Here is an 11,445-nt window from a genome sequence, read left to right on the forward strand (position 1 = left end):
TCTTAAAGTTCCACAGATGACATTGTGATCTGCAGTGAGAGTAGAGAGCAGGTGGAGGAACAGCTGGAGAGTTGGAGGTTTTCTCTGGAAAGAATAGGCATGAAAATCAATCGTAGTAAGACAGAATGTGTCTAAATGAGAGGGGTCAATGTAGAACAGTGAGACTACAGGGGGCTGAGGTGAAGAAGGTGCAGGAGTGTTCTGAATTCCAACCCGTCACATTTGACACATCTGGACCTGAGTAACAACAACCTGCAGGACTCAGTGAACGTTCTGTGTGCTGGACTGAAGAGTCCTCACTGTCGACTGGAGACTCTGAGGTCAGTGTTTTTTGTGTGCTTGTGGTGTCTTTTTCTTTAAATGTGACACAGCAGCAGAGACTCAGAGTAAATCATGTCTCCACATGTTTGAAGGATCTTTAGTGGCGTCTGATTCGTCTCCATCAACAGGCGACACTTCAACCTGTGTGTGATGCTTCCTGTCAGACAATGATGTCACTTTGTAGAGACACAAGCAGGAAACAGGAGCATGAATATGAGGCTGCAGACATGTTGCTACAGAAGGTTCTAGGTTCCATGTAGAACCATAGGAGAGAACATCCATCTGACTGGATCGGTGACCATTGAACTTTCTTCAGCTGAAAACATTTATTTAATTCATAATAAAGAGTTTAGAATTTAAGAAGCTGTGAAAATAAATCATGAAGACAGAGTTTCAACTTACTCTTTTGTTTTCTGCTGTTTCATCTTTAATTCTTTATTCAGATTGAGATGCTGCAGTTTGTCAGAGATCAGCTGTGATTCTCTGGGTTCAGCTCTGAAGTCCAACCCGTCACATCTGACACAACTGGACCTGAGTAACAACAACCTGCAGGATTCATTAGTGAAGCATCTGTGTGGTTTTCTGGAGAATCGTCACTGTCGACTGAAGACTCTGAGGTCAGACTCCATGTTTTAGTTCTGTGTGAAATTTATTTGATGTGAACTGTAACAGGTTTATCATGAGGTCAAATCACCCTCAGGACTGATCACATTCAAATTGTTGTCTGAAAGTAAATTAGGGAGAGTACCAACTATAGTTTGAAACAGAAAAATCAATGTAAAGATGATTTAACAGTGACTCATAGAACTGTCTGAGACTAAATTAAGACACTTCTATAAAGCAGCTACAGAGAATCTGCTTGGTTCAAATAGAAGCAGGAGAGAATCAGCAGCAGCTTCAGAACAGGACACACAAAACTCAATATTAAACTAAACTTTAGTGATCAGGACAAATCTGACTCATTATTAATGATTTGATCCACGTCTTTGATTCTTTATTCAGCTTGTGCTCCTGCAGTTTGTCAGAGATCAGCTGTGATTCTCTGGTCTTAGCTCTAAAGTCCAACCCGTCACATCTGACACAACTGGACCTGAGTAACAACAACCTGCAGGATTCAGGAGTGAAGCATCTGTGTGGTTTTCTGGAGAGTCGTCACTGTCGACTGGAGACTCTGAGGTCAGACTCCATGTTTTAGTTCTGTGTGAGCTTGATGTAATGTGAACATTGTTCTGACACATGAGACTGATGTTCTACTGATCCACACCAAGGTTCTTCATGATGAAGTCTGTTTTCTTCTTTTATAGTTTTGTCCATTCACTGTTTAGTTTTATTCAGTCTATGTTTCATTATTTTCTTTAAATCAGTAGCTGATGCTCCAACACATTTAAGGCTCCATAATGTTGGTTCAGACCCAAACATTCGATTTCAAGATGTCTTAGTAAGGTCTGGATCTGCTTGTTTGACTTTTTCCCATCAGTTTGACTCTATTAAATGTTTCCTCAGTATAAAATGTTTCTGTGACGATGTCATTTAATCAATCAGAACATTTTCCATATGTTTCTATGAACTTGTCATGTGTCCACAACCTGAGTCGGACTCATCAGGATCTTTAGTAGAAGCTCAGATAAATGTGTCAGCACCACATGAGTGAGTCCAGATGTAGCCAGTGGTTGAGCTGCAGAGTTGAAGACACAACTTCTGAGCTGAAGCAGCAGCGTGTTGTCATTAATATTAATAAGTCTTTTTTTACCGTTTTAACCTGCATCCTGTTGGTTCTGATGTTTGGACCTTCTAGTTTCTCAACATATGCTTTCTGATGCATCTTCAACTTCGAACACATGATGAGACACTGAATGGTTTCAACTGTTTCATCTTTGATTTTTTACTCAGTTTGAGTGGCTGCAGTTTGTCAGAGATCAGCTGTGATTCTCTGGCCTCAGCTCTGAAGTCCAACCCGTCACATCTGACACAACTGAATCTGAGCTGGAACAAACTGCAGGATTTAGGAGTGAAGCATCTGTGTGGTTTCCTGGAGAGTCGTCACTGTCGACTGAAGACTCTGAGGTCAGACTCCATGTTTTAGTTCTGTGTGAAATTCATGTGATGTAAACTGTAGCAGGTTTATCATGAGGTCAAATCACCTTCAGGACTGATCACATTCAACTGTTTAATGCCATAAAGTAGGTTGGGGAAAGTGTGAACTACTGTTTAAAACAGAAAAATCTGATTTAAATGTAAAGAATATTTGACTGGGACTCTTGTATAAAGCAGCTACAGAGAATCTTCTTGGAACAAATAGAAGCAGGAGAGAATCTGCAACAGCTGCAGAACAGGACACACAGAGCTAAATACAGTATGAGACTAAACTTTAGTGATCAGGACAAATATGATTATTAACTTAATTATTAATGATTTAATTAACATATTTGATTTAATTTAGATTGCGACACTGGTCCACACTAAAGCATGTGTGGAGTCAGTGTCTCTGTTCTCTGCTGGTGACGAAGCCTGAAGTTCACTGGTGTTTATCAGAGTTTAGACAGGAACATTTCAGTCAGGATCATGTTGTTGGTTCTGTCTCCATCAAGACAACGTGGAACAAACCAATGAATCACAATAAAGACATAAAGATGTTGTTGAAGAATCTGAGAGAAAATCATGACGACACCATGAGACACTGAATGGTTTAAACTGACTGACAACTTGTTTTCTACTGTTTCGTCTTTGATTCTTTATTCAGATTGAGTCACGTCAGTTTGTCAAAGATCAGCTGTGATTCTCTGGTCTCCGCTCTGAAGTCCAACCCGTCACATCTAAAACACCTGGACCTGAGAAACAACAACCTGCAGGATTCAGGAGTGAAGCATCTGTGTGGTTTTCTGGAGAGTCGTCACTGTCAACTGGAGAATCTGAAGTGAGTTCACTGAATGTTACTGTTCTATGTTCTGACTGCGGTTCTGCTTTGGAACTGTCAGGTTTCTCCTCCAACAGTTAATAGTTTGATTTGTTTGATCACTTATAGTTTGATCACTTTGGTTTCACTGAGTGCACATTAAACATTAAAACACAAACATCAATATAAAACAATATTTTTATATGTTTTTTTAAGCCCAAAATTCCTAAAGTTCCTTTACAACAGATTAATGAAACAACAAAAACTTGTCCAAGTCCAAATATCCAGTCATGGTTTGCACATTGGTTCCCTCTGCATCTATACATGTACATCCTCATTCAGACAACTTGTCCTGTTTGGGTCTGCATGGTTCTGGAGCTGATCCCAGCTGTCACACACAGCAAGAAGCAGAGTCCAGTCTGGACCGGTCACCAGTCCATCAGAGGTCCAACACACAGACAGACAATCAGACCTATGGAAGCTTAGAGTCAGCAGCTAAGAAGCCGAACTTCAGGTCTATGGACTGTGGCAGGAAGCTGCAGAACCAGAACAGAACCCACACACACAGGGAGAACACGGGAAGCCCACACAGAACTGCTCCTGCTGAACACAGCTCCTTCCACACAGCCAGTTCACATTAGAACAAAGTCCAGTTCATCAGAACCCAACCACTGCACAAAAACACAAGGTGGCACCAAACAGGAGCCAGTCAGTGAGTGTGTGTCAGTTCAGTTCAGCTACTAATTCCAGATGTGACTGAGGTCAACATCAGGTTGTGTATCAGTGCTGACATCAACAGGTGTATGAATGTTGTGCTGACATGTGGATGATGTGTAGAAGCTCAGATCATGACAACACAACAACACAAGCACAAAGTCACTCTGCTCATTTTAGACTAAACATCAGTGATCAGGACAAATCTGACTCATTATTAACACTTTGATCCACATCTTTGATTCTTTATTCAGCTTGGTGTCCTGCAGTTTGTCAGAGATCAGCTGTGATTTTCTGGCCTCAGCTCTGAAGTCCAACCCGTCACATCTGACACAACTGGACTTGACTGAAAACAAGCTGCAGGATTCATCAGTAAAGCCTCTTCGTGACCTGCTGAAGAGTCCAGACTGTGGACTGCAGATTCTGAGGTCAGTAGAAGTTGGAGTCAGTCTGTGCTGCTTTCAGCAGTATTGGACTAAACTCAGTCAGTGTCACAGCACAGATCCAGTGTTTCCTGTAAAGCTCCAGTTACTCATCAAAGTGTCGTAGCATTAACACTAACTACTGGTCAGCTTCATGTGTGTCACAGCTCTGATATCAGCTCTGATATCAGAGCTGTCTGGCTGATAGAACTATGGTTCAATGTAGGAACCATGTGGTGCTGGTCCAGAGCAGAACCTCTGCTGAAGTCCAGTCATCACATCTGTGTCTGTGTCCTTCTGTCATTAGTTTGCTCCAAAGCTTCTCATGTTTCTGTGTCAGCTGATGTTTCAAAGCAGAGAAGATGTTGGTCACCACACAGCGACTCTGTCTGTAATAGACCAAGAAGGAGTCGTCTTTAAAGCCATGACTCAGCAGTTTCTTTCACTGGACTGAAGTGAAATGTGCAGAGTCAGCAGACTTGATGCTTCAGTCCAAGTCGTTAAGATGAGCTGAAAGGAAGCTGCTCCGCTTCACAGCTGCTCCACTTCTGCTCTGAACACGAGCAGAGCTTTCTTTGTCCTGGATGTGACAGATGATGAAGGGAGTCTCTGTAGACACTCACTGATCTGCTCTCTGCTCTCTCATTCTCTCTGCAGCTGGAGGTAAATGATGAAGAAGTAGAAGTTCCCGTGCAGCGGTTCCGACTGATCCATGTGACTGGGAGCAGAGCTTCATCCAGAAGACAGAGAAATCAAAACCAGTGGAGACGACTCTCAGTCTGACCTGATCTGAGACCAGCTGCTCTGTGTCCAGTCCACCAGGACCATGTGGGCAATGAAATGTGTGGTGCAGAACTTATATTATATTGATATTAGGGTCAGTGGTGACTGTAATGCTTCTTCAGGCTCCGCTAGAGGTCAGTGACTGAGGACTTAGGGTCATTTCACACATTCAATCATTTGAGGAGTTTATAAACTTTTCTCCTTGGTTCAGTTTTGTTTCATACACAGAAAATCCAAGCGTGCCAAAATCTGGCTTCCAAGCGTGACTTCAAACTACGCGAGAACAATTTCTCCTCTTGTTGGTCAGATCTGAACAAAAAAGTAAACATGGGAAGAAGGTCCTGTGTTCTGCACTGAACACATATGGACTGCACCATGATGCACTGGATTCAGATGCATCACAGGTTGACAGACACTCTGAATCTATTTTTTTAATTTTTGCCCACATTTAAAAAGCACTTGGAAATACTGACTGGCACAGTGTCACTGTATTGGCCCAATATATTGCATTACAACAACCTCTAATATATTATTTTTGTTATGTTTGTTGGGGAAATGTTTCAATAAACCTGATATTTCTTATTTGTTTTTTCCTATTATGAACAGTATTTTTTGAGTGTAGACACATTTACAGCTCAGGTACTGTATAAAGTAAACAACGTTTGTGTCCTCATTGCTGCACTTTGGCGTTTTCATTCTCCCCCTGTCTTCGCCTCCGTGTGCGTGAACCTCAGCCTGTTTGTCCAAGTCTCAAATTAAACTCATTAAACTCAACTGCCTCCGAGCTGTGCATTTGTGTCCATCCTTCAGCAGTTCCTGACACTTACTTTTGTTAATTGGGATCAAGACAAAACACCTTTTATTTAAAACAAAGATTCTGATTGTGGCACTAAACAAAGTATGTGCATCCCCTCTTCAAACTGCGTCTCCTCTTTGTCAACCACCCACTCACAGGGGAGCAATGCTTCTCTCAAGTTCCTCTCCTTCTCTTCGTAAGGTTGAGATTCCCTCCACAAACACGATTCACCGAGAACTTTACCTGTAATATGTTAGGAGCGAGACGCACATGAATAAAAATGAGAGGTCAAGAGATTTAATAGAGCGAGAGAAGCGACAGGTCGGGCTGTGAGTCAGACAGTTGTATCCATTTACATTCATCCACACAGTTACTGAATGCACCACACACACTGTACTATAGAGCAGTCATTTTTAACCATCCTTGGGCCCCAAGCAGCAACTAGTGGTCCTCAAAAAAAGTCAGTTCTGCGATTATAGGCCGCGGGGCCGTAATGCAGCTTTCCGCCACTAGGTGGCAATGAGGTGTCAGCCAGTTGTTAAAACGCTCCATTAAATCGCAGCAGAAGAAGAAGTCAGCCACAAACGCTTGGCTGAAGATGGACAAGTTTTTAAAACGAACAAATGAAGGTGAAAGTAGTGCCGACCTCTATTCAAAGGCTAAACTTGTGTGAAATACAAACCTGACTTTATAAAGTTTGGCCTTTTGAGCGGAGGTAGCGAGGCAGAGCCCAGTGTGTTGAGTGGCCTAACGCTGTCCAACGAAACGAGCCTTTCCCCCGTTCCACTCAGACTGGGTCCGATCATGTCTGAGAGGCAGGCGCAAGTGTCTCATTAAGGGAGACGCTTAATATAATGAGAGTTGTTGTGATTATTGTTGCTATTCATTTGTCACAGATTGGGAGAGTAAGATCTAGTTCTGTTGAATCCAATAGCAGGTTTAACGTTAATCCAATGTTTTCAGTCGCACTTAATTTTAATTATATTTTAATCAATTTGATTTTTTTTTTATTTTACATGTATTTATTTTATTACTGCAGCATTTGATTCATCAGAATTTCTCTAATTTTTAAAAAATATATATTTTTGAAATTAAAAGTAATAAAATAAAATGTGCAGATTTACATATAAAATAAATGCTTTGGAGATGATCATGATGTATCATATTCGTAAGGTTTTAGCTTGTTAAAAAATTCTGATTTGGATCAGCTGAAATAAAAGTGTTAGTGTTTTGATGGGCCCCGGGCCACTTTGAACTGGAAAATCTGGGCCCTGAGGTCAATTGGCTTAAGAACCCCTGCTATAGAGCATAGTAGTTATTTAGAATATCACAAGAGTCAAGGATGCAACAAAGACCACCCAGCCAAGGTGTGACGTCTATTTATAGTTTATTACAATAGATCAGAAGTAAAGATGCTGTTACAAACAGAGCAATGTGACTCTGAGGTGCTTCTTCATAACAACTTTAGTGCCACCAAATCTAATTAGAGACCATCGACGATGCCTGGGGCAATGCTGCATGATTAAAATCCTGATTATTAGTCCTTTCCACTCATCATGATAGTTTTTCCTTTAAAACAACCATGGATTAAAGCACTTCTTATAAATTCTCATTCAGAACCAGACAGGAACATCTTGAAATAGAACAGCGTCAACATGTCACCGACAGGAACCGTTTGAGGCAGATGTTCTGATACTTGCTGTCACGGCGCTCGAGGTAGCGGACCCACATGCACAGCGGAGACAAGACTGGGTGGTAACGCAGTTTACTAGCTCTCGTGGTCAGGCAGGCAAAGGTCGATACACAGAGCAGGCAGGTACAGTACAGGCAGGGCTAGACAAGCAGTAGTCACAAGGCAGGCTAGGGTCAACTCACGGCAGGGCAGGATAATCACAGGCTGGGCTGGAGACGTGGTCAGGTACAAAACAGGATCATACACGGGTTTCAAGATCACGGATACAAAACGCTGGATTGCTGGCAAGGACACAAAAGACAATCTGGCAAGGGGCTGGGGTGAGAGGTGGTGCTTAAGTACTAAATGGTGATGACTAAATGACAGACAGGTGAGTAGATTAGAACCGGGAGCAAGGCTGACTGAAACTACCAATGACTGCGACAGGAAGTGGTGACAAAATAAATAACCGGAAATGAGTGATTACAGTGACTAAATGATCTAGACTGTGACACTTGCTCTTTTTTCTGCACAGCTGAACTTTCATGATAAGAAGTAGGTGTGAGCATCAGCCTTATGGTTTCAGGAAGCTACGTGTCTACGTATGTACGTGCTGAAACACTAGTTGCAACATAATCTAAAGGACGTTTTAGCTGCATAGTTCTCTAACCAGATTAATACAGTTGTTATCATCATTCATCATTTGTTTTATCATTCTAAAGCACAAATTAAACCTTATGCAATTAAAAATAATGACAATGTTTAGCAGTGATGTCCTGCATTTTGGTTTCAATATATTAGTGATTTTTGAAACTGTGACTGTCAACTCAAAATGTTTCATTTTTACAGCAAAAGCTGGAATTTTATTCCCACACAAATTTATAGTTGACATTCTTCATTTTGTCTTTGTAAACTGCATCGAAGTGCTCAGCCTCCGCCTTTGTTAGTTGGTTTTTCCAGTCTCCAGCTATTCCTGCAACACCACATACAAGAAAAACTAAATATAAGTTCATTAGTAAGTTATGCAAGAACAAGGCATCAGTGTTGACTCTGCATTCATATATATTCACAGTGGCAAACATTGTCATAAGAAACATGTTTAGCACCAGTGGGTAAATAAATAGAGATGATGTAATAGCATACAGTGTGAGTTTAACTACAGATACACACCTTTTCTGAGAAATCCAGACTTCGTCTGGTCTATGACTTCTCGAGGAACCATAGAATAGTTAGACATGTTGTTCTTCTTCATGTTCTTGAACAAGCATCGGTCGGCTATCTTCTCTATCACCTCAGCATCAAGAGGCTTCTCCAAAAACAAAGCCATTCTGCTCACAGAGTCCTTCAGGTCCTGCAGAAAAAAGAAAAAAAGGCAAAATTCATCAAAAGCTTCAAAGAGATTTTAGCAGACTGTGCTGATCAGTGGTAATAAAACTCCCCAAGATCATCTCCTCATAGCTGATGTACATGATTCGCTCGTTGCTGCCAGCACTCAGCCAGTCCTTCACATGGTCGAACCATGAGCCAAACATGACTACAATGAAAAAACATCAGAGTTTATATTAAACGGGGCTACATGTCGTTTATAACAGAGATATTATAATAAAAACCAACCGTCTCCGTTAAGGAACTTGTGGAGGAACTCGCTCTGTGGTCCTGGTTTCACCAGGAAGGAGGTGGAGCCGAAAAAGTGAAAGCAGGACGTGAACACGTCCTTGGGGTTCCTCATGACATAGATGACCTGCAGCGACGACAAAGCCACATCATCACATCACGCACCACCATGTACCTGTATTTTGACCAAGAGTGACACTAAACCGTTTATCTGCTACTGCGAGTCTCTGAAGCTGTGCAATGACACATATGACATCACTGACCTTTGGCTTGGCTTCCAGGAAAGATGCTGGCATCATGTTATAGTGGAAGTGTGTAACAAACACGCGAGGAGACGCCCTCTGCTCCAGATGGAGCGTGCAGGCCTGGTTCTGCTCCAGCCAGGGAACACGGTCCCAGTTGGGCAGAGACTCAACAGAGGCTGGATCTCCTCCACTGACGATCAGAGGGACGATCTCCTGCATCCAAGTCGTACCTTGATGAAACAAAGCAGGTTTATGACTTGTTTTTGTTGATATTTGTTGGTTAAATTGGAACTTTTCTTTATCTTTAAAAATGCTGTTCAAATCTAAATTCAGTGACATTTATTTAGGTATTTATCAAATTAAATCAAATGAAGTTTATTTATATAGCACTTTAAAAACAACATTTTGTTAATCAAAGTACTTTAAAAAGAGTAAAATAAATAAAGGAGAATCACCCAAATTAAAATCTCACAGCATCTGATACCGTGAGACAGTATCAGAATCTACTTAGAATTAGAAGCTAAACACGGGCACAAAGTCATCGCTCACATAAACAGGATCTAAAAAATACGGTAACAAAGACCTTTTATAACTTTATCACTAACATAACATTTAAAGGAGTCTGGGCAGTTTAGGTGGCAGCTCTCAGTCCAGATTCAGAGCAGCTCATCTTGTCTTCGTTTCGGGCTTCTAGTGTTTGTCGCTTAGAAAACGTTAACTGCTCTGTCATTACGCGACACTAACATGAAACGAAACAGGGGAAAGCAGGTACAAAGCAACAACGTGGTTTAAATCAACAGACGCGAGAGACAAGACGCACGCGAAGCTTTAAATTCTAAGAGTTTGTTTTCTTTAGTTTTAGAAACCAGAGTCAAATTATTGTTTGACATGAGTCATAATACGCGCACTGAACTAAACAAACAAAACATTGTGGACTAACGAGACTTTTGCTATTGTTTAATGCGAATCATAAGCTCAGAACGTCCACCACAGCAGTAATAAAAGTGAGACACTAACGTACCAGACTTGGGATAAGTCACGATGAGAACATCATCTGGACGAAAGGTAAATTCCTCATAGTATTTGAGGCTGTCTGGAGAATGGACCAGTGTCGGCACATACACGCCTTTGTACAAAGTGTATAACTCTGCCTCGGTCATGGTTCAAAGCACAGACTCAGCATCCAACGCCGGCGTCTTTCAAGTGGTCCCTGCTGTTCCCTCTGCGCATCCTCGCGCCTCTTCCGGCCCGTGCTCGTCGGATCAGAATTTAACTGATACTGACGTCACGTGTACGTGGATGGGCGAGGTTAACAGGAACGTTTAAGCAGTTTTGATATATTTTATTACACTGCGTATGTAACTTTGTAACATAAATACAACGTAAAGGGCCCGTGAATGACTATAAACAGCCTTAAAATGCGGCTTCAGTCTGTCATCATAAACCTGCAGGATCCCCTCAGGTAGGTTTCTCCAGCGCAAGTCACATTCCTGTCATTCTTGTGGTGCAGGAAGGAAATAACGGAGCGTGGACCGCACCCTTCACTTCACTACCTGCTGGATTTGAGGGAATAAAAACGTGCTCTCGGCTGTTCGTAGCGTGCAGCACCACAATCACGTTCACCTATAAACACATCACATGTACATTTCGTTCGTTCCATGCAAACTATGCTATTTTGCACTACAGTCAAGCCTGTACAACCTGGACATGCTGGGGCCTATACCAACTTCCCACTCATTGCTTTGGAACTTAAGTCAATTAAGAGCAACCGGGTCCCGTCTTGTCTATTGTGAACATGCTTTACATTGTTCCTTCCTCTTTTGCTTGGGTATGGGGTGATGAGCAATAAAAAAACACTACTCATGTCTGCGGCGTTATGAATATGTAGATAGGTGCAGCCGTGTAGTCCGCAGCAAATATATTTAAACATAGAAATATAAAAACGCTGTGCATTCGGACACCTGACATCGTATCCCACGTCCACC

At 41.8% G+C, this 11,445-nt stretch overlaps 2 protein-coding genes across 2 annotated transcripts in view; one reads left to right on the plus strand and one right to left on the minus strand.

The window, feature by feature from the left end:
- LOC114846539 (NACHT, LRR and PYD domains-containing protein 12-like) overlaps positions 1-5,907 on the plus strand; it is a 6,064-nt gene extending 157 nt beyond the window's left edge. Inside the window, exons 2-8 of the mRNA XM_055504627.1 lie at positions 189-320; positions 765-938; positions 1,324-1,497; positions 2,212-2,385; positions 3,062-3,235; positions 4,183-4,356; positions 5,008-5,907. Coding sequence (XP_055360602.1) covers positions 189-320; positions 765-938; positions 1,324-1,497; positions 2,212-2,385; positions 3,062-3,235; positions 4,183-4,356; positions 5,008-5,017 — 1,012 coding nt within the window. The 3' untranslated portion in view covers positions 5,018-5,907. The remainder of the gene's footprint in view (positions 1-188; positions 321-764; positions 939-1,323; positions 1,498-2,211; positions 2,386-3,061; positions 3,236-4,182; positions 4,357-5,007) is intronic.
- A 1,392-nt stretch (positions 5,908-7,299) lies between these two features.
- On the minus strand, positions 7,300-10,901 carry LOC114850878 (sulfotransferase 2B1-like). The gene is made up of 6 exons (XM_055504360.1): positions 10,482-10,901; positions 9,479-9,690; positions 9,216-9,342; positions 9,040-9,135; positions 8,772-8,951; positions 7,300-8,574 (listed from the first exon to the last, which is right to left on the minus strand). The coding sequence occupies exons 1-6, from the start codon at positions 10,618-10,620 to the stop codon at positions 8,465-8,467; spliced, it is 864 nt and encodes a 287-aa protein (XP_055360335.1). The 5' UTR covers positions 10,621-10,901; the 3' UTR covers positions 7,300-8,464.
- Positions 10,902-11,445: the final 544 nt, after the last annotated feature.

Source organism: Betta splendens, chromosome 19 (assembly GCF_900634795.4).
Source record: "Betta splendens chromosome 19, fBetSpl5.4, whole genome shotgun sequence".
NCBI classification, from domain to species: domain Eukaryota; kingdom Metazoa; phylum Chordata; class Actinopteri; order Anabantiformes; family Osphronemidae; genus Betta; species Betta splendens.

Coding starts and splice junctions, on each gene's coding strand:
- LOC114850878 (XM_055504360.1), bottom strand. CDS start 10,620: ATGACCGAGGCAGAGTTATACACTTTGTACAAAGGCGTGTATGTGCCG. Junction 9,691..10,481: donor CGTGACTTATCCCAAGTCTG/GTACGTTAGTGT, acceptor TGTTTCATCAAG/GTACGACTTGGATGCAGGAG. Junction 9,343..9,478: donor TCCTGGAAGCCAAGCCAAAG/GTCAGTGATGTC, acceptor TCGTCGCTGCAG/GTCATCTATGTCATGAGGAA.